This window comes from Oryctolagus cuniculus, chromosome 9 (genome assembly GCF_051225735.1).
Source record: "Oryctolagus cuniculus isolate XC-2025 breed Fujian yellow rabbit chromosome 9, ASM5122573v1, whole genome shotgun sequence".
Taxonomy (NCBI): domain Eukaryota; kingdom Metazoa; phylum Chordata; class Mammalia; order Lagomorpha; family Leporidae; genus Oryctolagus; species Oryctolagus cuniculus.
In genome coordinates this window covers 830,025-854,601 of record NC_142875.1, presented here as the reverse complement: position 1 = coordinate 854,601, position 24,577 = coordinate 830,025, and the positions used below count along the sequence as shown (strand labels likewise).

The 24,577-nt window shown below is 66.5% G+C and overlaps 1 protein-coding gene across 13 annotated transcripts in view; it reads left to right on the top strand.

Annotated features, from left to right (window-relative positions):
* Nucleotides 1-23,387, top strand: part of MCF2L (MCF.2 cell line derived transforming sequence like) — a 137,826-nt gene extending 114,439 nt beyond the window's left edge. For 9 of the 13 annotated variants that reach the window (XM_051841707.3, XM_089303365.1, XM_051841710.3 and 6 more), the window contains 27 exons: nucleotides 1,393-1,512; nucleotides 3,507-3,623; nucleotides 3,891-4,040; nucleotides 4,951-5,075; nucleotides 6,017-6,131; nucleotides 7,726-7,845; nucleotides 8,110-8,301; nucleotides 8,470-8,661; nucleotides 8,783-8,942; nucleotides 10,016-10,089; nucleotides 10,309-10,385; nucleotides 11,444-11,510; nucleotides 11,993-12,108; nucleotides 13,013-13,082; nucleotides 14,168-14,260; nucleotides 14,339-14,431; nucleotides 14,866-14,991; nucleotides 15,420-15,641; nucleotides 15,726-15,818; nucleotides 15,943-16,021; nucleotides 16,138-16,204; nucleotides 16,946-17,061; nucleotides 17,906-17,980; nucleotides 19,295-19,416; nucleotides 20,055-20,167; nucleotides 20,247-20,350; nucleotides 20,450-23,387. In XM_051841707.3, coding sequence (XP_051697667.3) covers nucleotides 1,393-1,512; nucleotides 3,507-3,623; nucleotides 3,891-4,040; nucleotides 4,951-5,075; nucleotides 6,017-6,131; nucleotides 7,726-7,845; nucleotides 8,110-8,301; nucleotides 8,470-8,661; nucleotides 8,783-8,942; nucleotides 10,016-10,089; nucleotides 10,309-10,385; nucleotides 11,444-11,510; nucleotides 11,993-12,108; nucleotides 13,013-13,082; nucleotides 14,168-14,260; nucleotides 14,339-14,431; nucleotides 14,866-14,991; nucleotides 15,420-15,641; nucleotides 15,726-15,818; nucleotides 15,943-16,021; nucleotides 16,138-16,204; nucleotides 16,946-17,061; nucleotides 17,906-17,980; nucleotides 19,295-19,416; nucleotides 20,055-20,167; nucleotides 20,247-20,350; nucleotides 20,450-20,535 — 3,084 coding nt within the window. In that variant the 3' untranslated portion in view covers nucleotides 20,536-23,387. The remainder of the gene's footprint in view (nucleotides 1-1,392; nucleotides 1,513-3,506; nucleotides 3,624-3,890; nucleotides 4,041-4,950; nucleotides 5,076-6,016; nucleotides 6,132-7,725; nucleotides 7,846-8,109; nucleotides 8,302-8,469; nucleotides 8,662-8,782; nucleotides 8,943-10,015; nucleotides 10,090-10,308; nucleotides 10,386-11,443; nucleotides 11,511-11,992; nucleotides 12,109-13,012; nucleotides 13,083-14,167; nucleotides 14,261-14,338; nucleotides 14,432-14,865; nucleotides 14,992-15,419; nucleotides 15,642-15,725; nucleotides 15,819-15,942; nucleotides 16,022-16,137; nucleotides 16,205-16,945; nucleotides 17,062-17,905; nucleotides 17,981-19,294; nucleotides 19,417-20,054; nucleotides 20,168-20,246; nucleotides 20,351-20,449) is intronic. The other 4 variants (XM_051841708.3, XM_089303366.1, XM_089303364.1 and 1 more) reach the window with 1 other exon arrangement.
* Nucleotides 23,388-24,577: the final 1,190 nt, after the last annotated feature.

Sequence of the window (24,577 nt, the reverse complement as noted above, 5' to 3'; positions counted from 1 at the left end):
AGGACCCTGTCACTGCCCGGTGGAAGGCTCACAGAGCCCTGTGTCACCGCCCAGGTAAAGGACAGCTGTGGGGTCACAGCCCCGTGTCACCGCAGGGGTGGGAAGGCCACCTGCTCCTCATGATTAGGTGCTCGAGTGGCCACTCCCAGCCTGGGGTGGGTGCTGGAGCCTGGTGTGGGCGTGGTCCTGCACACGGGGCCAGGTCTGTCCCTCGCCCGTTGCAGGTGTCATTGCCTTCACCAAGCAGCTCGATGAGACAAAGCACTGCACCCAGGGCCCTGCAGGCCGCAGGCTGAGCAGGTGGCAGCCAGGCTGGCTCTGTTTCTGCCGCTGGTGGTGCTGTGGGTGACCTCCGGGCTTCACTGGAGGCAGGCAGGGTGCATCTCTGCCTCTGCCCGTGTGTGGCGCCCCCTGATAATCTGTGAGGACAGTCACGTGGGATTAGCGCCCGCGCTCACATTCTAATTTTACTGCTGCCCTCTGTACTGACACTGTCCCCAGATGAGGTCCTGCTCTGAGGTCCTGGGTCCCGACCTTCCTGCAGGACCTGGGGACAGGCTCACCTGGGACAGGTGCTGGGGCCTGCCCTTCCTGCAGGACCTGGGCACGGGCTCACCTGGGACAGATGTTGGGGCCTGCCCTTCCATTCAGGATGATGTCGTAAGGGTTCACCTGGGACAGCTGTAGGGATGCTTTTGTGTTCGGAGCAGCAGAATTTAGTTGCGACAAAGAATGTCACTCTTCCCTTTTTCTTTTGAAAAGTGGGGTGTGAGCTATGGGCTATGGATGTAACCATGGTGGGTGCGTGGCCTGTGGGCTGTGGGCATGACCCTGGTGGGTGCGTGGCCCTGTGGGCTGTGGGCATGACCATGGTGGGTGCGTGGCCCTGTGGGCTGTGGGCATGACCCTGGTGGGTGCATGGCCATGTGGGCTGTGAGGCGTGACCCTGGTGGTATGTGACCCTGTGGGCTATGGGTGTGACCCTGGTAGGTGCATGGCCCTGTGGGCTATGGGTGTGACCCTGGTGGGTGCATGGCAATGTGAGCTGTGGGCATGACCCTGGTGGGTGCATGGCCATGTGGGCTGTGAGGCGTGACCTTGGTGGGTATATGACCCTGTGGGCTATGGATGTGACCCTGATGGGTGCGTGGCCCTGTGGGCTGTGGCATGACCATGGTGGGTGCGTGGCCCTGTGGGCTGTGGCATGACCATGGTGGGTGTGTGGCCCTGTGGGCTGTGGGCATGACCCTGGTGGGTGCGTGGCCCTGTGGGCTGTGAGGCGTGACCCTAGTGGGTGCGTGGCCCTATGGGCGGGGCCTCCCTTTGCACCATGTGGTTGGCTGCACCGTGGCCTCAGCCACCCAGAGCGCCTCGTGCACCCTGTCTCCACAGGCGTCTTTCCCAGCAAACCTGCAGCTCGTGCTCGTCCTCCGGCCAGCGGGGTTCTTCCAAAGGACCCTCTCTGACATCGCGTTCAGGTTCAGCCGCGATGACTTTAAGATGAAGGTGCCGGTAAGTGCCAGGGCAGCACCCAGCTAGTGTGTCCCAGACCCCTCCGTGGTGGTCAGAGTTCCTGGGGAACCAGCCCAGGACGGGGTGTGTGTGTGTGTGTGTGTGTGTGTGTTTTCTAGACCCCTCCAAGGTGGTCAAAGTTCCCAGGGAACCAGCCCTGGGCAGGGTGTGTGTGAGCACATTCCAGACCCCTCCCTGGTAGTCAGAGTTCCTGGGGAACCAGCCCGGGGCAGGGTGTGTGTGTGTGCACGTGTGCGTGTGTGTGTGTGTGTGTTCCAGACCCTTCCGCGGTGGTCAGAGTTCCTGGAGAACTAGCCCGGGGCAGGGTGTGTGCGTGTGCACGTGTGTGTGTGCGCGTGTGTGTGTGTTCCAGACCCCTCCGGGGTGGTCAGAGTTCCTGGAGAACTAGCCCGGGGCAGGGTGTGTGTGTGTGCACATGTGTGTGTGCGCGTGTGTGTGTGTTCCAGACCCCTCCGCGGTGGTCAGAGTTCCTGGAGAACTATCCCGGGGCAGGGTGTGTGTGTGTGCACGTGTGTGTGTGCGTGTGTGTGTGTGTGTTCCAGACCCCTCCGTGGTGGTCAGAGTTCCTGGAGAACTAGCCCGGGGCAGGGTGTGTGCGTGTGTGTGTGTGTGTATGTGTTCCAGACCCCTCCGCGGTGGTCATAGTTCCTGGAGAACTAGCCCGGGGCAGGGTGTGTGTGTGTGCACGTGTGTGTGTGCGCGTGTGTGTGTGTTCCAGACCCCTCTGCAGTGGTCATAGTTCCTGGAGAAGTAGCCCGGGGCAGGGTGTGTGGTGGAGAGGACTGAGGACGATGCTTGCTGAGACGGGTGTCAGGAGGGAGGGCCTTACCCCCAGCCACCCCATCATTCCTGGGTTGTTGGCCTGAGCCACGGCTCTTGGCGGCACGTGAATGATTTTATAGGACAGAGGGCAGAGTCGTCTCTACTACCATTAGATTCTAGTTGAAATTCAAATCTCACAATTTTTTTAAAAAATTTATTTACTATTTGGAAGTCAGCAGTTCAGAGAGAGTAGAGAGAAATCTCCCGTCCCCTGGTTCACTCCCCAGATGGCTGCGACGGCCAGGGCTTGGTCAGTCCGAAGCCAGGAGCTTCCTCCAGGTCTCCCACGTGGGTGCAGGGGCCCAAACACTTGGGCCGTCCTCCGCTGCTTTGCCCAGGCCATTAACAGCTGGATGGGAAGTGGAGCAGCCGGGACATGAACCGGCGCCCGTACAGGATGCCGGCACTGCAGCGGCGGCTTAACCCGCTGCACCACCACACGCGCCCCGGCCCCAGAACCTCAGTTTCCCAGTGTGCACCGTGCCTCAGGGACGCTCAGCGTCCACCTTGGACTGTGGGGTCTCGGCAGCACCCGGCCGTTGTGACAAGTCCCAGAATCGTCCGTGTCCCCTGGGAGCGCTGAGCTCGCACTGCGCACTGCCGGGGCATCGAGTGACGTGTGGCAGGACACCACAGCGCTTTGTGCTGCCTCTGGGCCGTGCTTCCTAGCCTGCCTGGTAGCCCAGAGCAGAGGCCCTGTTTTATCTGGAACTCACGGCTGGGCCGACCACAAAAGAGCCAACAGAGCTGGAAAGCAGGAGACAAGCAGGGTGGGTGGGGACAAGCAGGGTGGGCGGGCCCCTCGGCCTCGGCAGCCCCCGCTTCCCTGTCAGGCAGAGCCTCTCAGGAGCCGTCTGCCACTCTCCCGGACGGTGGCCTGGCGCGGCCACGCTGTGCTCTCTGACGATGGCCCCGCCGCGGTCAGCACCAGCAGTTCGCACGCTGAGGCCTACCAGGGGCAGGCACAAGGCCCATCCAGTGCCACCACTGCGGGTCCCCACCCTCACCCGGTGACGTTCCCTGTAGTGTGCACGCAGTGTCACCTGGTGCATGTACCCTTGCTCAAGGGGCAGCCGAGTCGCCAAGGGCCAGAGGAAGGGCGGGCCCGGGTCTGCTCGAGTCCCCCTGAGGTCATCATGACCTCCCCCCAGGTCATCATGCTGGGCTCAGTGCCAGAACTGCATGGCTACATCGACAAGTCGCAGCTGACCGAGGACCTCGGGGGGACCCTGGACTACTGCCACTCCCGGTGGCTGTGCCACCGCACGGTGAGCCCACCCTTGCCTTTCCCAGAGTGTGCGGGCTCTCAGCGACCTGCTTCCCCGAGAGTGAGGAGATGGTCTTGCAAGACTTGGTCATCGGGAAGCCGTGACGCGGGAGTGGCTCGCCCCAGGCCCGCAGGCCAGCACCCGCTCCCCGAGGGAGAGGGAGGATGACGGGGAGACGCCGTGGCCGTGACGTGGGCCTGCTGTCAGGAGCATGCGGGTGCCGTGTGCCTGCAGCCCTGTGACCCGCACTCCCCGCCCCTCCCCAAGGCCATCGAAAGCTTTGCCCTCATGGTGAAGCAGACAGCTCAGAGGCTGCAGTCCTTCGGGACGGAGCTGGCCGAGACTGAGCTGCCCAACGACGTCCAGTCGACGGGCTCAGTGCTGCGCGCACACACAGAGAAGAAGGACAAAGCCAAGGTAAGCGCAGCTTGCGCAGGGGCTGAGGCGGGGTGCCCATGGGGGTGGGGGGCGGCCGCAGGCGTGGCCAGGCCGGGGATCCAGGCGGGAGCCTTCGGACGCGGCCTCCCTGCACAGAACAGGACGCGTCCCCTCCGTGGCGGCTCCATGACGCATACTCCCAGGCCGGCCTGGTCCCAGTGCTCCGGGTGCACCGTCAGCGTCTTCCCCTGTGTGCTGTGCTCTCTGGCACGGGGCGGGCAGTGCAGTGCCGGCCGCCTCCCCCGTGTGTCGGGCGCAGGCGTGCTCAGGCGCAGCACCGTCGGGGGTACCCGTCTCCTGAGGAGCAGGTGCGCCCGGCAGCCTGCACGCTGCCAGCCTCGGGAGAGTCAGCGCTGAGCCGGGTCTGCCGCGCGGCCGCTCGCTCCCTCAGAGGAGCCTTTGTTCTGCCTGGCGAGGCTGGCGGCGGCAGCAGGGACACGGAGGAGGCCTGGTTTCCGGTTACTCTCCCACCTCGTCCTGTAACCCTAGCTCTGCCCCGTGCTGCACGGCTGCATGGCTCCTCTTTCCAGCGCGGTGTGCGGTGCAGCTTGCACGGAGGAGCTGGTCCCATGCCCACGGGGTGGGTCCCCGCGCCATCCCTGAGGCCTGCGCCTGGCCGGCCACGGCAGCAGTGTGAGCCTGGACCTCCGAGCCTGCGCCCGGCCAGCCACGGCAGCGGTGCAAGCCTCTGCCCCCAAGGCCTGCGCCCGGCCGGCCACGGCAGTGGTATGTGCCTCTGTCCCTGAGCCTGCGCCCGCCGGCCAGACAGCGGTACGAGCCTGGGCCCCCGAGCCTGCGCCCAGCCGGCCACGACAACAGTACTAGCCTGGGCCCCCGAGCCTGCGCCCGCCGGCCACAGCAGCGGTGCGAGCCTCTGCCGTCTCTGCAGGGGGATCTGCAGTTGGCCCTGAAGGAGGGGCACAGCATCCTGGAGAGCATCCGGGAGCCACTGGCCGCGGCCGCGGCTCACAGTGTGAACCAGGACCAGCTGGACAACCAGGCCACCGTGCAGAGGTGAGTGGAGCCGTCCCGCCCGGGCTCTGGCCGCGGCCCAGGGAGTGCTGGAGACGTGGCGGCCACAGGGACCCAGCTGCCTGAGCCGTCGCTGCTGCTTTCCGGGGCATCGGCAGGAAGCTAGAATGGGGGCAGAGCTGGCACTCAACCCCAGGCACTCGGCTATGGGATGCGGGTGCCCACACGGCACCTTCACGCCTGCACCCACGCCCACAGGGCGCCCTGGGCCTCTGCCAGTGGCAGCGTCACGTTTCCACGGTGACAGGATGCGTGTCGTCCCAGGTGTCCCGCCTTGCAGCAGAGCACAGGGCGCCCTGCCTGGCAGGTTAATGCAGCCAGCACCTCACGGCACCGCCCCCACCATGTGGGAGCCACACTGCCAGCGGGCAGGGGCCACCACCCACCCTCGCTGTGAGGACGCAGGCACAGGCAACTGTGATGGACAGCCCAGGTCAGACACTGGGGCCAATCCTCTTGAGGCTGTCCTGGCTGTCTACCAGCTGTGCCACACAGAGCCAGGCCCGGGAGGCCCACGGTGGGGCCCATGTGGGTGGGGGGTGGGGTGCTGGGACCTTGCAGAGGATGTCCGCTTCCCAGGGCGGGAAGGAGAGTGAAGCCGGCGTTCAGTGCAGCACCCAGGGCTGAGGACCCCCACACCCGACCCCTAGCACCCACCACCCTGAACTGAAGGGGCGGGCAGTTACGGCCACAGCACGAGGGCGCGAGCTCCGCTGTGTGATGCGGCGGGGACAGCGCGCTGGTGCTGGAGGGCACCTGCAGTTTTGTGGGAACCGCCCCCCAACGCGGTGGGGCTCCCGGCTCCACTGTGAGCACGGACGAATGGGGCACGGCAAAGCTTGCGGGGAGCAGACACGGGGGGACCTGTGTGGCCCCGACCCACGCGTGCCTGCGTGCCCGCGCCCTGCGGCGTCTCCTCCCAGGCTCCTGGCACAGCTGAACGAGACCGAGGCGGCCTTTGACGAGTTTTGGGCAAAGCATCAGCAGAAGCTGGAGCAGTGCCTGCAGCTGCGGCACTTTGAGCAGGGATTCCGCGAGGTGAGCGGCAGCACGGGGCGGGGCGCGCACCGGACAGGGCCGGCCCCGGGCGCAGCGGGGACGGCGGCCAGGCGTGTGCCCCCCGAGAGCTGCACCAGGCGCCCGTGCCGGTCTCTACCGCCGATGCCTGCCTCACAAGGCGTAGCTGTGTCACACACACGGGGTCGGAGGCTGGCTCGGCCACACGTGCTTCCTTCCACAGTCTGTGAACCCTCGCATGGGCCACCTGCCTTCCCCTACACGTACCGTGGGCCTGCCACGGCTTGGGGCTCAGCAGGAGCGCTCACCGTCCTGCCTTGGGCTCGGTGGCCGTGGCACAGGCACGGGGAGGGGGCACTGGGGCGGCCTGCCCGAAGTTGGATACCGTGTACCATACATCCTGGGCATCCGGCCCCGGTACCGTGCACCCAGTCTGTCCTGGGAGGCTCAGCGGCCGGGGACGGCTCCAAGCCAGCAGGGAGGAGGCACTGGCACCTGTGTGTGGCTGAGCAGGGCCAGCAGCGCTCAGGAGACACAGGGACCCCAGCTCCGCCCTCCAGGCCTCATGGTCCCTGGAGTGCACGACAGTGGCCCTCTGTGGGTGGCATGGGGCGTGGCACAGTTGAGCACAGCTGGGGGTGACGCCCAGGGCTGTGTTGGGGACACCAGGGCCGCCCGTGCGTCTCCCGGCCCAGCCCTGGATGTGAGCTGCCACCTGTGGGAGTGGCGGACGATGCCACCCAAGCACGTGCAGACGGGACCTGGCGGGGCGGTGGCGCAGGCTCGTTCTTAAATGCAGTGCCTGATTTCCAGGCCACGCAGACTCCCGTGCACCTGTCACGTACCTCGGAGGCCCCGGATGCCCGTGCTGCCTTCTACACCAGGTGTCGTGTTCAGGAGCTTGGTGGGCCACCCTCGTGTGCTGAGCCATGCCCTGGGCTCGCTGGGTGGCTCCCGGCTGTGGTCCCTTCCTCGGGGGAAGGGGCCGTCTTGATCGGGTGTGATGTTGGACTAAGTAGCTTCCTAAAACGAAGGCACAGTCCCCCTGCTCTTCCGCTCTCTGGAAGCAGCTGTGCGGCTGGGCTCGTTCCTGTGTACACGTCTGGGAGGCTGATGCAGTAAAGCCACCTGGGGCTGGAGACTCCCCGTCGGGACTTTTCCCTTATGACTTCCTGTCCTTGACAGCCAGGCTTTCGAGATGCACTTCTCAGGCGTGGGCTCTGCGTGCGCAGATTGGTTTACAGTTTTTTCCGCTGAGAGGCAGAGAGACAAAGGCAGACCGATAGAGCTCTCATCCGTGGTTCACTCCCCGAATGCCCGAACAGCTGGCGCTCCGTCCAGGCCTCCCTCCCGGGCGGCAGGAACCCAGCTGCTGGTGCTGTCACCCGCTGCCCAGTAGGAAGCCTGGACTCAGGGCCGCAGCCGGGAAGGGACCAGGCAGTCGGATGCGGCACACGGGCGTCTTAACTGTCCGGCTAGGCATGGTTCCCTTTTGGGGGCCCACGTCTGTGGGGTCTGCTGCTCCGTCCGCTCACGCCTGCTTGCTTTGTGCATCTTGCTGGAGACCCCCTCTGGGCCCCTCCACCCTGCATCCCTGACACTGCTTCTCCACCAGGTCACAGCCACCCTGGACGCCGTGACCCACAAGATGGCGACCTTCACGGATGTCGGCAACAGCCTGGCGCACGTGGAGCACCTGCTGAAGGACCTCGCCAACTTTGAGGAGAAGTCCCGAGTAAGGCCGGGGCGGGGACGGCGTCCCCCAGGGACACCCGGGCGGGGGAGGTGGGGTGTGGGCACTGCCTGGCCTCAGGGCCCTGCCTTCTCGGCATTGCCACAGTGCTGGCTTGGCCGTGGCTCTGCTCTGGACAGCGAGGGCTGGCACCAGTACCTGTGCCATCCCCGCCCCCGACGTGCAGCTGCACCTCGGCTGGGGCTCCCTGTTGGCCTCCACCAGACGGGAGCCTGAGCCTCTCCTGGGGACGCCCTCGTCCCGCAGGCGGCTGTGGACCGCGCCCGCGCCCTGGCGCTGGAGGGCGGCCGGCTCATCGAGCACAGGCACTACGCCGTGGACTCCATCCTGCCCAAGTGCCAGGAGCTGCGGCACCTGTGCGACCAGTTTGCCTCGGAGATCGGGAGGAGGCGGGCGCTGCTGAACAAGTCCCTGGAGCTGCACGGCCTGCTGGAGACGGTGCGTAGCCCCTGCCCGGGCGCCCCCTTCCTGCCGCCCCGCAGTGAATGGGCCGCCTCCCCTCCGTGCACGTGAGGGCCCGGCCCGGTGTGACGAGTCTGCAGCGAGCAGCCGGGACGTCGGCACAGGCACGGTGCGGGCAGCTCCTCATGGCGCCTCCCGTTGCAGACCATGAGGTGGTGCGACGAGGGCATCTTCCTGCTGGCCTCGCAGCCGGTGGACAAGTGCCAGTCCCAGGACGGGGCCGAGGCGGCGCTCCAGGAGATCGAGAAGTTCCTGGAGACCGGCACGGAAAACAAGCTGCAGGAGCTCAGTGCCATCTACAAGGAGTACGAGGCCATCCTCAACCAAGACCTGATGGTAACGGCGCTGCCGGGCGGCCCCCTCCCTCCGGGCGCCCTCAGAGCCGGCGTGGGCTTGCGCCCCGGCTTGTGGGTGCTGGAGCGGGCTGACGCCACCCTCGGACCCGTGCTCCCTGCAGGCCCACGTGCAGAAGGTCTTGCAGAAGCAGGCGAGCACGCAGGAGATGTTCCACCGCCGGCAGGCCAGCCTGAAGAAGCTGGCGGCCAGGCAGACGCGGCCCGTGCAGCCCGTGGCCCCCAGACCCGAGGCACTGGCCAAGTCCTCCTGCCCTGCCCCAGGTGTGTGCCCCCAGGTGTCCAGGTGTGCGCCCCCAGGTGTGTGCCCCCCAGGTGTGTGTGCCCCCAAGCTGTGTGCCCCTCCCCAGGTGTGCCCCTCCCCAGGTGTGTGCCCCTCCCCAGGTGTGTGTGCCCCCCAGGTGTGTGCCCCCAGGTGTCCAGGTGTGCGCCCCCAGGTGTGTGCCCCCCAGGTGTGTGTGCTCGTCCCCAGGTGTGTGCCCCTCCCCAGGTGTGTGTGCCCCCAGGTGTGTGCCCTTCCCAGGTGTGTGCCCCTCCCCAGGTGTGTGTGCCCCCCAGGTGTGTGTTCCCCCCAGGTGTGTGCCCCTCCCCAGGTGTGCCCCTCCCCAGGTGTGTGTGTGCCCCCCAGGTGTGTGTGCCCCTCCCAGGTGTGTGTGCCCCTCCCAGGTGTGTGTGCCCCCAGGCTGTGTGCCCCCACCGGCTGTGTGCCCTGCCAGAGCTCCGGGGCCCTGGGCTCCGTGCATCGCAGGGGCCACACACACTTCTATGGATGCACTTCTCCCCTCCACCTGCCCCAGCTCAGGGGACCCCGTGTGTGACCAGGCCCAGCAGCCGTGCGTCCATCTCTGTAAATAACACGTGCAGGAGCCGGTGGCCTTGACGACGCTGAGATGAGCCGTTCCCGGCGAGCCTGTGTGGCTGCAGAGCTGGCAGCATGCCGGGAGCCCCCCGATGTTCCTCCCCCTGCACCAACCCCACCCAGAGTGCGCCCTCACGCCTGCGTCCCAGGCAGCTGTGCTGCCCCCGCCTCCGGGCCATGCTTCTGCAGGCCACGTGGGCCACGGCGCCACTTCCTGGGTTTTGCCCCCGTCACCTCCCTGGCCCCCTCCTCCCTCAGTCGGACTTGGGCATGCTGGCTTCCAAGCTCTGGCAAATTCTGGCACCGGTTCCCTCGAGCCCACCAGAGGCTGGCCGGCCCTCGGCACACTGGGCCCAGGAGAGCGCTTTCTGACCTGTGTGGGGGAGCAGCGGGGCTGTCCTGGGGCGGGGCTGCCCTGGCCACCATCACCCGTGTTTGCTGGCACAGCCCACACTGTCCTGCCCCCTCCCCTCCATAGGCGGCTGGCGTGGTCCAGAGAGCTCCAGCCCCGAGGGTGGCCCCCTGCGGAGAGGGCCCTACCGGAGGGCCAAGGTGAGGCTGCAGCGGCCCCGCCTCGCCCATGGTGGACGTGGGGGGGGCCTGGCTGGTTCTCTGTGACCACCTCCTGGGTCCCTGGGCCTCCAAGGATGTCCACGCTCCTCTTCCCCTCGTCCCTGTGGGACCCACACTGTCCCCACGTGGGATGTGGGGCTGGGCTCTGGCCCGAAGCCCCTTCCTGGGGTAGAGGCTGACCTGTCCTTGCGTCCCCAGAGTGAAGTGAGTGAGAGCCGGCAGGGCCGCGGCAGCTGCACGGGGGATGAGGAGGAGAGCCTGGCCGTGCTGCGCAGGTGGGCGCTGGGGTGGCCTGCACAGCAGGGACACACACTGGTGGGGTGTGCACCATATAGGCTGGACATACGTGTGGGTGTTGTGGGGTGTGTGCCGTGTGGGCAGGGACACGCATGTGGGTGTAGTGGGATGTGCACCGTGTGGGCAGGGACACACGTGTGTGTGTTGTGGGATGTGCATCATGTAGACTGGGACACACGTGTGGGTGTTGTGGGATGTGCACCGTGTGGGCAGGGACACACGTGTGGGTATTGTGGGATGTGCACCGTGTGGGCAGGGACACACGTGTGGGTGTTGTGGGATGTGCATCATGTAGACTGGGACACACATGTGGGTGTTGTGGGATGTGCATCATGTAGACTGGGACACACGTGTGGGTGTTGTGGGATGTGCACCGTGTGGGCAGGGACACACGTGTGGGTATTGTGGGATGTGCACCGTGTGGGCAGGGACACACGTGTGGGTGTTGTGGGATGTGCACCATGTGGGCAGGGACACATGTGTGGGTGTTGTGGGATGTGCACCGTGTGGGCAGGGACACACGTGTGGGTGTTGTGGGATGTGCACCGTGTGGGCAGGGACACACGTGTGGGTGTTGTGGGATGTGCACCGTGTGGGCAGGGACACACGTGTGGGTGTTGTGGGATGTGCACCGTGTGGGCAGGGACACACATGTGGGTGTAGTGGGATGTGCACCGTGTGGGCAGGGACACACGTGTGGGTGTTGTGGGATGTGCACCGTGTGGGCAGGGACACACTTGTGGGTGTTGTGGGGTATGCAGTGTGTGGGCAGGGACACACGTGTGGGTGTTGTGGGATGTGCACTGTGTGGGCAAGAGCAGACGGGAACGTGGAGGTCATGACCCCTCCCGGGAACTGAAGGGTGGGGGCGGCTGCGGGGATGCTGAGCTGGCTGAGGAGGGAGCCAGAGGGAGGTTGGGGGGCTCCATGGAGCCTGGGGCGGGGTCTGGGCCGGGGACAGGCAGGCCGAGCAGTGGAGAGGGGTGCACCTGCCAGGTGGCCTCGGTGAGACTCGTGCCGCTCCCCTGCACCCCAGGCACGTGATGAATGAGCTGCTGGACACGGAGCGCGCCTACGTGGAGGAGCTGCTGTGCGTCCTGGAGGTGGGGCTGGACACCGGGTGCCGGGGAGAGGCGGGGACACGCATGTCAGGGGCAGGACAGGGCGGATGTGCAGGCCTAGTGCCCTTAGCCACGCCCCCTGTGGTGGGCACGTGTGCCACACGTGTCCCAGCGATCACCTGCCCACTTCCCCCTGGTACACACGAGGGGATCTGACACTGCTGTGGTGGGCACGTGTGCCACACGTGTCCCAGCGATCACCTGCCCACTTCCCCGTGGTACACGCGAGGGGATCTGACACTGCTGTGGTGGGCACGTGTGCCACACGTGTCCCAGCAATCACCTGCCCACTTCCCCCTGGTACACACGAGGGGATCTGACACTGCTGTGGTGGGCGTGTGCCACACGTGTCCCAGCGATCACCTGCCCACTTCCCCGTGGTACACACGAGGGGATCTGACCCAGCGCCAGCATGCCAGCACCTGGCGCTCTGTGGCAGGGTCAGCGACCTCGGCCCCCCGCAGGGCTACGCGGCGGAGATGGAGAACCCCCTGATGGCGCACCTGCTCTCTCCCGGCCTGCTGAGCAAGAAGGGCGTTCTGTTTGGGAACATGGAGGAGATCTATCACTTCCACAACAGGTGAGGCCGCCCTGGCCGCCCCGGGCCCGCGTGGATCTCTGCAGAGGGTGGAGGGCGCGTCCTCGGGCACCTTGCTGAATTAAACAGTCCACCTGCAGCAGGTGGGGGCACAGACCCCCCCCCCCGGAGCGGCGCAGCCCTGCTCCCCTCCCCCTGATCTGCAGGGGAGCGTGGGGCACCGTGGGAGACCCCAAAGCCTCACCACCCGGCAGCACCCGCGCGGCGCCCAGGGCCACTCCTGAGGGACGGCGACCGGAGGCACCGCCCGTGTCGGCCTCCTGGGGCCACCGGAGACCATGTGCATCGGCTCCCTGTAACGCACGGGAGTGCTGGGCGAGAGGAGCGCGGGCGCACACTGTCCTGAGCCCCAGGGAGCAGGCGGGAGGACATGGCCTGTGCCCTGAGAGAGGCGGTGCGGGGGGGGCCCGGTCCTTGCTGCCTGGGGAGCAGCGGGAGCTGGGCTCCCCACCCGTCGTCACTGTCTCTCTCTGTTCAGAGGGGCAGCAGGTCCTCCGCCGGGGAGCCAGTCCTCGGGCTGGGGGAGGGGAGCACAGCGCCCTGCCTGTACCCTGCCCAGTGTTGTCTCAGGGGCAGGTGCCAGGCAGAAGCGTGAGGGGCACAGCCCCATCCGGGAGCTGGGTGCTGCACAGGGAGGGCCCCTGGGCACGGTCCCCAGGGGCCCCTGACCGTGCGCCCTGGCCTGGGCTGGCAGGAAGCCGCCCCGCCCCCCACAGGAACGCCTGCGCCCCCAGTGAGGCACGGCCAGCCCGGGGTCAGCCGTGCTGTGGCCGTGCCCGGGAGCCTGGGTGTGGGCCGCGGGGTCCCGAGGCCGGGGCGCTGGCCGCCCCTGGTGAGCGTGGAGGGCCCTGGGTGGCTGCCGCCTCACGGAACCTCGCTTGCCCAGGATATTCCTGAGGGAGCTGGAGAGCTACACCGACTGCCCGGAGCTGGTCGGGAGGTGCTTCCTGGAGAGGGTGAGTGTGGGCGCGCCTGTCCTGTGTCACTGTCGCGGCTGTCACTTTCCTCCCGAGTGCAGGGGCCCCCGTGTGGCTGAGACGCAGGGGCCAAGGGAACAGCGCTTTTTCAGTTCCACTGAGAGAGGAAACAATACAAAACTGGACAGTGGGAGTCCTGGGGGCCCTGAGCTGGCGGCCGCGGGCCCCGGGCCCTGTGTGCCTCAGCCGCTGGCCTGAGCCCCGTTTTCTTCTCCAAGACGGCGGGGCCGCCGCGGCCGTGAGGGGCTGGTGGCGGGGCTTGGGGAGCAGGAAGGGCCGGGGGGCAGGTCCTCCCCTGCCATCCCACGGGAGCCCGTCACGCTGCGCCACGCGACGTGGAAAAGGCAGCTCCCCACAGCAGGAAGCAGAGTGGTGTGTGTGGAGTGCGGGCCTGGAGGCTGAGACGCTGGTGGCAGCGTCTGTGTCCACTCCGGGGGCCGCTTGGTCATGAGTGGGGTCCTCAGCGGCGGCGGCAGCAGCAGTGGGGGCTCCTGGAAGAGGCTCAGAGGCTCAGGTTCTTGGGCCGGCCCGGCAGAGCCACTGGCCGGTGGTGGCTGGCAGGGGTGGCCACGCCCCACGTGGGCAGCACGCGGGGCTGCCCTGGGAGCTGTCTCGCAGTGGGAGGTCTGTGTGGCGCCCTGGGCAGCAGCCTTTTGTCCCAAGGCAGAAAGCCAACTCGGCCAAGCTTTCCCGAGACCAAGGCCAGAGCTGCAAGGACTCCGTGCAAGGAGGGGCGGGTGCAGGAGATACAGCCTGCCCTGCTATTCCCGCTGGGGACGGCCGCGTCCCCGAGACCTCTGTGCCCCATGACCACTGGTTCCTGGCAGGTGCCTGGGAGCCGTGGCCTCACGCAGGGCTCAGGCGTGTTGGCCCGGTACCTGGTGTTGGTTTCACAGGAGACCCTGGCCATGCTGTCACGTAGACAGCCCTGCAGGCCACCGTGGAGGGAGCAGCCCCGCAGGACTCACGGTCACGCCTGCCTGTGCTGTGCTCGGCCATTCGGGTGGCCGGGCAGGGCCTGCACACGCGTGGAGCCGACAGCAGGCGGTCTGTCCCCCGTGCAGATGGAGGAGTTCCAGATCTACGAGAAGTACTGCCAGAACAAGCCGCGCTCCGAGAGCCTGTGGCGACAGTGCTCCGACTGCCCCTTCTTCCAGGTAGGCCCCCGCCCCGCCCCGCGCCCCCACACGGGCCCAGGCCTGAAACCACGGGCCGACGGCTCTCTGCGGCCCCAGGAGTGCCAGAGGAAGCTGGACCACAAGCTGAGCCTGGACTCCTACCTGCTGAAGCCCGTGCAGAGGGTCACCAAGTACCAGCTGCTGCTGAAGGTGAGTCCCCCCGACCTGCCCGCCCAGGGGCCTCGCCTGGACCAGGCCACGCCCCAGGCCTCAGAGCCCGTTAGGCCGGAGCCCCGCTGTGCGCGGGGTGGTGCAGGGGAGGGGACATGCCCTGTGCACCTGCTCTGGTGGCGGGGCCAGCCTGGCTGCCCACCCCGGCCAGGGTCACAGTGGCTGGCGGGAGCCCCTCCGAGCACACAGCTCCCGATCTGCGGCGTCTGTCTGGCCTGTCTCCTGGTTTTGGGGCGCTGCTGGGCCGGCGGGGCCGTGTCCTGAGACCAGGGGTGGGGGGCCACAGTGGGCAGGCGTGGGGCGCTGTGCAGAGGCCCGCCCAGGGTCTGCGCCTGCTGTGTGCGGGAGCCTGGGCAGCTGCCTGGAGCGTGCCGTGCCCACCACACCGTGCGCCCGCCCGCCCGCCCGCCCAGGAGATGCTGAAGTACAGCAAGCACTGCGAGGGCGCCGAGGACCTGCAGGAGGCGCTCAGCTCCATCCTGGGCATCCTCAAGGCCGTCAACGACTCCATGCACCTCATCGCCATCACCGGCTACGACGTAAGCCCGCGCCGAGGCTGCGCGCCGGGTCTGGGTCAGCAGGTCTGGGCGGGGCTCGGGGCCGGAGGCCCCTGGTCAGGCGGGCCGCACGGGTGCCTCCCCTCCCTAAGGCCTGCCTCCGCGCAGCCTCCACGCTCGCCTTGGCCGCCTTTGTAATTAACGTTGCGATGTGGGTGAGGGCGTCAGCAGTCCAAGTGAAGACCAGGGAAGCACAGGGCTCCCACACTGACGCCGTCTGTGTCCACGTCTCGTGCTGTGTGACCGCCCTGCTGGCCACACTGACCAAAGTCCCTGCCCAGAGGCGCGAGGAGACCCCGGACCGCCCTAGGGGTCCCCTGTGCGTCCTCGGCCCCGCCCCTGCCCGGGAGGCCCCGCCCCCTGCAGTCTGGTGGCGTGCTGGGGGGGGCTGACGCGGCCGCCGGTTCCAGGGCAACCTCAGCGAGCTGGGCAGGCTGCTGATGCAAGGCTCGTTCAGCGTGTGGACCGACCACAAGCGGGGCCACACCAAGGTCAAGGAGCTGGCACGGTTCAAGCCCATGCAGCGCCACCTGTTCCTGCACGAGAAGGCCGTGCTCTTCTGCAAGAAGCGGGAGGAGAACGGGGAGGGCTACGAGAAGGCCCCGTCCTACAGCTACAAGCAGTCCTTGAACGTGAGCGCGAACCCGGCGGGGTCTGCCCCTCGGCCCGGCCCCGGCCCCGGCTGCCGCGCTCACCCGCCCGCCCTGTGCTGGCAGATGGCCGCCGTCGGCATCACCGAGAACGTGAAGGGCGACAGCAAGAAGTTCGAGATCTGGTACAACGCCCGCGAGGAGGTGTACATCGTGCAGGTAGGAGGGCGGAGGCGGGCCCCGTGCAGTCTGAGGGCGGAGGCGGACCCCTGGAGCCCGGGGTGCAGCCGAGAGGAGGCTGCGTCGGGACTGAGCGCTCAGCGCCCGGCCTTGCTCTGGGCAGGCGCCGACGCCTGAGATCAAGGCGGCGTGGGTGGCGGAGATCCGGAAGGTGCTGACCAGCCAGCTGCAGGCTTGCAGAGGTGAGGCCGCCTGTGCCCGCCCCCAGCCTTCACGGGAGCACCACAGGGTGCGCAGGGTGCTCGGGCAGGGACGCTGGGCCGTCGTGGTGAGCCCTGCGTGCTGTTGTCCCCCCCAGAGGCCAGCCAGCACCGGGCGCTGGAGCAGTCCCAGAGCCTGCCTCTGCCCGCGCCGGCCAGCACCAGGTGAGCACGCTGTCCCCAGCAGGGCCTTCCCTGCAGCCCCGCCCGTGGCCCGGCCGCACCGCTTCCTGTCGCTTCCTGAAGGGGCCTGGGGGCTCCAGGCTGAAGCGGGACTTGAGGCCGCCGCCAGCAGGGGGCGCACCTGTCGGGCTGGGCCTGCACGTGCTTCCTTGTAGCTCTCCTGCCCATTTTCCTGTTCTTTTTCTCCTTTTCTTCATGCTTTGTCAGCCACCATTTTTTTTTCCAGTTAATTTATTTAAAAGGCAGATTGACAGAGAGGAGATACAGAGACCTGTTCCATCTGCTGGTTCATTCCACAAATGGCCGTAACGGCCTGTACTGGAGCCAGGAGCTTCCTCTGGGTCTCCCCGCCGGGTGCAGGGGCCCCAGCACGTGGGCCATCTTCCACTGCTTTCCCAGGTGCACCGGAAGTGGAGCAGCCGGGACTTGAACTGGCGCCCCTGTGTGCTGGCGCTGCAGGCTGTGGGCCTGACCCACTGCGCCGCCCTGTCGGCCGCCTCTAGTCACTGCAGCAGAGCAGGTGTCCTCGTGACAGATGGAACCCACCCCCACCCCCACCCCCGGCCACCAGAGACCTCTGTTTCCTAGGAAGGGCTTTGCTCTCCCGCCGCGGCCGCTCGGGCTCAGTGGGGGGAACCCAGGACGCCGTGGGGATGGGCTGGGGGCCCGCAGCTGTCTGAGCCTCAGACCCCTTTTCTTTCTCCATGTGTGTGATGCCGTCAGTCCCTCGAGAGGGAGCACGAAAAACGTCAAAAAGCTGGAAGAACGGAAGACCGACCCCCTGAGCCTGGAGGGCTACGTGGGCTCCTCACTGCCCAAGGCCCCCGAGAAGGGCCAAGGTGGGTGTCTGGAGCAGAGCCCCCCCCCCCCCGCCCCAGCATGCAGGGACCCTCAGCAGAGCTCTGGCGTCCCCTCAAGGCCAGAGAGGTAACGGCTCAGCCACAGCGCGTGCTCCCTGTGGTGCGCGGCAGTGTCCATCCTCAGCCCGTGCTGGCCACTCAAGCGTACACCCGGGGGCAGCCCGGCTCCGTCTGGGCGCCCAGAGCCATCTTTTAGGGGTGCTGTGGCCTTGAACACCTGTAGGCCAGCCTCTTGGATCCAGAGGCTGCACCGAACCGGCCACCTCCTCTCCGTCCCCCCAGGCCGAGGGCCCTCTTCTGCCAGCTGTGCTGGGCGTTGGCAGTGGGCAGGGCTGCTGACCAGCACCCTGGGCAGAAAGCAGGCTGAGGAAGGCCGGCACCAGCCCCAGAGTGCTCAGGCCCCGGCCCTGTTGTCCTTTTGTAAAACTGAGACTGGCCTTGGACTTGAAACAGACCAACCGTCAGCTCTGGTAGTGCACACCTGGAGGCGGCCCCCAGCCCCGCCCCGGACCCCTGGGCCATCGCCACCTGCTCACAGAAGCCCTCGCCCGGCCCCAGCATCTGTCACTGGGCCGCCGCCTGCTCTCAGCACTGTCTCCTCTCTCTCCCCCTCCCACTTTCCCTCTCCCCCCACCCCTTTCTGCCCCTCTCCCCCCCCCCCCGCGCGCTCTCCCTCCTCCCCCACCCCTTCTCCCCTTCCCCTCTACCTCCCCCTCCCCCTTCTTCCTTTCTTCCCCTCCCCTCTCCCCTTCTCTCCCCCTCCCCCTCTCAATCTCCCCCCTCCCTCCCCCTCCCCTGTCTGTGCTTCTTCCTCCCCCTGCAGCTTCTCCCACCAGTCCTGACAAAAAAGCTAAGCGACATGAAGTAAAGAGCGACCCAACTCCTTTTGGTCTGCGAGGTAGAGTGAGCCTGGCGCGGGCGGACCCCGCGCACCCCGGCCGCGCGTCACGGGGTGAGGCCGGCAGTCGGGAGGCAGCAGCGGCCCAGGCGGAGCTGCGCTGCTGGGCCAGGCGTGGGCTGGGTGTGTGAGCTTTCCTGGTGTGCGGCGGCACGGGTGCCACCTGAACAGGGTCCCCACCGCGGCCCCAGGCAAGCACCCTGCCAACCCCGCCGTGTCCTGGCCACTCACGGGAGCTCCACGGCCGCAGGCTTCCCTGTCCTCCGCACGGCAGCCACGCGGGCTCTCGCTGGCCCTCGGTGCCTCTCGCTGTCCGGCCGCGCGGAGGTTTCCGTTCCGACCCTCCTGGCCGGCAGCGCTGCCGCCGCCTCTTCCTGCCCCGCTGTCCTCAGTGTGGCTTCTGCGTGGCCAGAGGCCCCCGAGCGGTGCTCAGTGCCGAGCGGGCTGTAAGCAGCAGCGGGGCCTTGCCCACTGCGGCGCCGCACCCTGCCGTGCACACGCTCTCGGGGGAGGACACGGGCCTGTGGTTTGCAACTGGAAACTCGCCACTGCCCAGTTCCTGCAGACGCCGGCCACAGCTGGCTGCTGGGCCGTCCACCTGCCCCTCAGTCACCCCAGAGGGCTCAGGTGTAGCCAGGACCTGGCAGGGTGGGGCTCAGCCCGTGCAGGGGCCATGACCTTGGCCAGCCTAGGGCCCCGTGGGCTTATGGGAATGCCCGGGCACTGCCTCGCACAGCTTCCCCTGTCTTTCTTGGGCGTTGCCAGCAGGGGGCACTGTATCTCGGTGCGGCTGGGGTGCCGCGCGCCGATTTTCCCGGCTGGCGTGTGCTGGCCGCGTCGTCTGAGCGCACAGCTGTGTTGAGCCCCACGGGAGTGAGCTCCCGCGGTCATTGTCCTCGGCACTGACGGGGGTTTGCTCAGCGTCAGAGTCCCCCGGCCACTCCCTCGGGGCTGTAATGCGGTCGGCGTTTGGGTTTCGGTCCTCGTGTGCCAACCCGGCTGGGTGGGCTGCAGCCAGGAAACCTGGCCAGAGGCGCGACGTTGCAGCCAGGCAGCGCCTGGGGCAGGCCCTCAGGGGAGAGGCTGCCTTGCAGGCCCGGTTTGCTGGGTGTCCAGTGTCTGGCTCTTACTGAAACCTCTTCACCCTCAGGGCATCGGCTCTGGGGCTCAGAGCAGGCGGGCGACAGCTCCCCAACCCGGGCTGGCCCAGCTGCTGCAGAGCCCCGCCCCCACGGGACCTACGGGGTGGGTGGCAGCTAGGCAGACCCTCGCAGGTGCGAGGCCGCTCCTCACTGGGGTCTGCTCCTCTCGCAGGCTGGAGCAAAACCTCGCACTCGCTGGAGGCCCCCGAGGACGACGGCGGCTGGTCAAGTGCCGAGGAGCTGGTGAACTCGTCTGACGCGGAGGACGACGGGGGCCTGGGTCCCCGGAAGCTGGTAACTCCGGCCGCCCCGAGACGGGGTCCCGATGGGCGCCGCTCAGCCCGGGCCGGCTGAGGTAGATTTTCCAGTGCCCACGGCTGCCCTGGCCTCCGTGCCGGAGCTCGCGAGTGTACAGGGGACGGTCCACACCTCGCTGAGCTTTCTTCGAGCCGCACACCTGCAGCTCAGGCAGAATCCAAGCGGTCTCGGGGCGGGCGCACTCTGCTGTGTGGCCAACACCGGGGCTGCAGAGGCCCCGGGCGGCAAAGGGCTGGGCAGGCCGCTCCAGAGGCGGCCCCAGCACGGCCCGCGCCAGGGGACGGCAGCGGGGACAGCCTGCGCGGCGAATCTCGTTCTCAGCGTGGGTGTACCTGGGGGTCCTACCCAGGCTGGGAGTGGGGCAGACACAGCAGCTGGGCACGCCCGGTCAGCTGCCACCGGAGCTGGGGCCCCCTGCGCCCCCTGGGGACAGCACCTGCTCCTCCCGCCGCCACGCATCCAGCACGCACCAGGCCGTGTCGCAGGCACTGAACGGAGGCAGCTGCCCTTGCACGGGGTGGCGGGCAGCTGTGGGCGAGGAGCGGGGGGCGCACAGCCCACGGCGCTCCGCGGCAGACCTGGCTTGCCCGTGTGCTGACGCGCGGCTCCCGCAGGTCCCGGGCAAGTACACGGTGACGGCCGACAGCGAGAAGGGGGGCCCGGGCACGCTGGCCGTGAAGGGCGGGGACGTGGTGGAGGTGGTCGAGGAGGGCGCCGAGGGCCTCTGGTAAGACCCCCGCCCCGCCGCCGCGCCGCGCTCGGCCTCCGCCGGCGCCCGGTGGAGCCGCTGCCCGCGCCTCTTGCAGGTACGTGCGGGACCTGACGAGCGGCGCCGAGGGCTGGGTGCCGGCCGGCAGCCTGAGCGGCCTGCTGCGCAAGTCGGGCTCGGCGCAGTGTCTGAGCAGCTCAGGTAGGCGCCGGGCGCTCCGCGGGCGCAGGGGCGGGCGGGCGGGCGTGCGGGGGCGGCGGCCTCCCGCAGCCGCCCCGTCTCCGCCTGCTTTCCCCGCAGAGTCGAGCCCGGGCTCGGCCGCCCTGAGCAACTCGTCGAGCTGCAGCGAGGGCTGCCACGCCGCCTTCTCTGACCTGCAGGGCTAGCGGCGGACGCCTGAGGCCGCGGCGCCCCGGACCCCGCGAGCGAGCGGCGCCCACGACCCCGGCAGCTCGGCCCGAGCCGCGCGGCCGGCTCCCGGGCGGCACGTCTCCCGTCCCCCGAGGCGGGCCCGGAGGTGGACGGCGCAGGGCCACGCCGGCCCCACGCGTCCGGGCGGGAACGGCGCGTGGGCGGGGTCGCTTCCAGGAGGAGCCCCGACCCCCGACCAAAAACCCGAGCAGAGACGGCCGGGGCGCTCGCGGCCGGCACGGATTCCTGGTTGTCTGAGCAGGGATTGATCCCGTGGCCGTTTTTGCGTGCCCTGGCCTCACGTCTTTACCAAGAATCACTGTGTTTACATGACATGACAATTTGATACTGTATTTGATATAAAAGTATTTTTTGTTACCGGGGTTTACATCCAACCACGCTGTTTTTACCGCCGAGGGACGCGGGGACGCCCGGGCCGCGGGGGCAGGTTCCGCCCTCACAGGAGAGTGGCGCTGTCACCTCAAACCTCAGCCTTTCCTACAGACGCTGGGGCTCGCTGACGGACATTCCTGGCCCTGAACGAACGTGGAGGCAGAGTGCGGGGTCCCGCGAGGGCCGACGCCGGCCCGACGCCGGCCCGACCCCGGCGTGCGGGCGCCGTGTTCCCCTCGGCCCCGGGCCAGACGCGTGAGCACAGCGAGTTCACCGACCACGGCCAGACTGGACCAGGAGCTCGGGTTCCTTGCTTGTGTTTCTGACACAGACCTGTTCTCGGATGCCCTTCTGCAGCCCTCTGGGCACACGTTTGTGTGATCATGTGTGTTCATGTATGTTCATGTGTGTGACATGCAGTCCTTGCAGATGTAGCCATCGTCCCCTTGCTGCTGAGCGCGGGTCTACACAGCCCTTCCCGCTCCGGCGCCCCCCACCGTGGGAGCCTGGGCTTCGCCGGCTCCGCCCCGCCCCGCCCCGCCCCCACCCTGGGCACCCAAAGCCAGCCCTGGCCGGACCTCCAGAGCGCGGGAGGACAGCAGGACGCGCGCCCCTGGCGCCCGAGCTGTGGGAGCCGCTCCTCTGCGCCCCCCCCCCCCAAGGCACTTTAAACGTCGCGTTCCATCCACTGTTACTGTTACTTTTTTTACTGCTGATGTAAATGAAATTTAAAGCGCAGAGTCTCTATTGTATGCAGTCTGAATAAATACCGGCGAGCTCCGCTGTGTGCAGCCTCTGTCCCCGCGCGCCTGCCCCTCCCGTGACCCCAGGCCGCAGGCGCTCAGCGTGGCCGGCAGGAGGCGCCGTCACCGCTGCACTTCCGCGGGCGGGCAGGCGGGGGTGACCGCGGGCGGGTGCTGGCGCGGGGAGATGCAGCGGAAGCGGAGCAGAGGCAGGGACCCAGGACAGGGAGCAGGAGGCGCAGCCCGCGTGCGGCTCCGCAGCCGACCGGCTGGGAACTGCTGGGAGAGGCCTTGGGGCAAAACCATGCAGAGGCGAAGCAAAAAGAACAAAGATGCAAGAGTACTGCAAAAAGTTCATGGAAATGGAAATTAGACATTTGGTGCAAGCAAATTCCGAAATCCCTGCAGAGGTCTTCAAAAATGTCGTCCAAAAACCCATGTCGTGAAAAACATGCGAAGGTCTCCATTTTTGTTCTGCACCCAAACTTCTTTTCTTCCGTTTGTCCACATACTTTGTGAAGTACCTCACGTGCAAACACTGCCCACAGGAGAGAAGGCGGTGACCCTGGCACATGTGCAGTGGCTGTAGGACGGTGTGAGGGCCCTGCACCGGGCAGGGACGCTAGAGCGGAGCGGGCCGGATCACGTCAGAGCTGATACGCGTCTGTCCACAGGCGGGAAAGCAGGCGCTGTTTTCAGCACAGGTGAACGTGTACGCAGCCGGCTGCAAACCAGCCAGAGACGGGTAGCAAGGCTCGCAGTCCTGGGCCGGAGGGGAGGCCACCGGCCCCACTCTAGGCTCTCAGGGTCTGCACGCCAGAGCCTGACGGCTGCAGCCAAAGCCCTGCCGAGCAGCGAGGCCCACAGGACGGGTGAGCCAGCGAGCAGATGGCCTCAGAAAAGACTGGGCCCCACGTGGGGCAGCCGGCGAAGCCGCCCCCTGCAGGGCCTGCATCCCGTGTAGGCGCCGGTTCAAGTCTCGCTGCTCCACTTCCCACACAGCTCTGCTGTGGCCTGGGAAAGCAGGAGATGGCCCAAGTGCTTGGGCCCTGCACCCACGTGGGAGACTGGAAGAAGCTCCTGGCTCCTGGCTTCGGATCGGCCCAGCTTGAGCCATTGCAGCCATTTGGGGAATGGAGTGGATGGAAGACCTCTGTCTCTCCCTAACTCTGCCTTTAAAGCGAATAAACCATAAAAACAAAAAAAGGCATCCCTCACGGAAAGCATGAAGGAACTCGTTCAACAGAGCAAAAGCAAAACAAAGCAGCAGTGACACCTTGTTCCTCGACAGACCTAACGCAGACCAACATACACAAAACTGGGCGACTTCACAAGGACAAGCTTTCAGATGCGAGCAGCGACGGGAACAACTTCCCGCAAATGCATCTGAAAGAAGGACAAGTAGGACATTTCTTTTAAAAATAAACTTTTGAAATTGATCAAGAAAAAACTCAAACACTTGGGTTGGTGATTAACCAGTCCAGCTAACTCTACCCGTGCAGACCCAGATCCGGTGGTTTAGTGGACACAGCCTGTTTACACAAACCAGAGGGAGAGGAAGGGAGCAACGCCACCAGCTCAGGAGGCAAGTTGACCCTTGGCACCCAGACCTGACAAACACCGCGTGAGGAGAAATGATGACTATGAAGGCAAAACTCCCAATAAAACCTCACTGTACGATATAAACAAAAGTGCATTCTTACTGAGTAAATGTGTCCCAGCAATGCAATATGGCCCAGTATCAGAAAAGGAGCGCCACGTTGGGCACTGTGACAAACATCCGCAGTGTAACAGATGCAAAACCCCCAAGCTTTATTCAACATTCATTTATTAGGTTCAGCCAAGTAGGAGGAGGAGGAAACTCTCTATCCTGATGCTGTACACCTAACAAAATCTCCCAGCCCCAGCTCAGAGCCCCTTGCTGAGGGCAGAACGGTGCAGGGGCACCGAGAGCTACCCAGGGGACCAGAGTGTGGGCAGCACAGCATGAGAGCAATGGTGAGAACTTGCAGTGGCTGCAGGGCGCACCCTCCAGCCAGCCCACAAGACGTCACTAGCAGCCCAGCCGTGACCACGGCACAACACACGAACACAACAGAGTTTGCACACGACGCTAGGAAACCTAACTGAAGGTTATAAAAAGAAGCCCAAAATCAGGGCAGGTGTTTGGCCTAGCAGCTAAGATGCCTGCACCCCGCACTGGCAGGCCTGGGTTCGAGTCCCCGCTGTGCTCCTGACTCCAGCTTCCTGCTAATGCAGACCCTGGGAGGCAGCAGCAGAGCTGCGCTGAGACCCCAGCTCCTGGCTTCAGCCCCGGCCCAGCCCCGGCCATCGTGGGCATCTGAGCAGTGAACCAGCTGACAGACGATTCCCTCTCTCTCCTGCCCTTGTGAATAAAAAAGAGCAAGTCACCAAAATGGCAGGTCTCCCCTAAACCGACGTTTAATGAGTTCTTGTGGGATCAGGAAGCTGGTTTAGTGTGCGTGGAGGAATAACTGTCTCAGTGTAGCCATGAGGCTTCAGCAGTAGGAGGGACAGCACGAGGGGAGCTTGCCCAGCCAGCTGTGGGTTGGCTGCAAAGCTGCAGTCGGCAACCACAGGACTCCCCACGGCTGTGTGTGCACAGGACCAGTGGGGCAGCCAGATCAACCGTGAGCTCAGGGAGCCGCCCACGAGGCCGGCTCAGCCCCTTTCCTGTGGGCACGTGATGAATTATGTCTCTCAACTGGAAACAGGATTACAGGAGGGACCAGGCTAACCTTGTCAGCTGGGGAAAGGAGGTTTACAAAAGACCAAGAACGCTGTGCTCACCGGATGGGCAAAGAGAAAAAGACGCATAAATCTGAGTCCATCGCATGATGAATTTCTCTTCACCCACAGC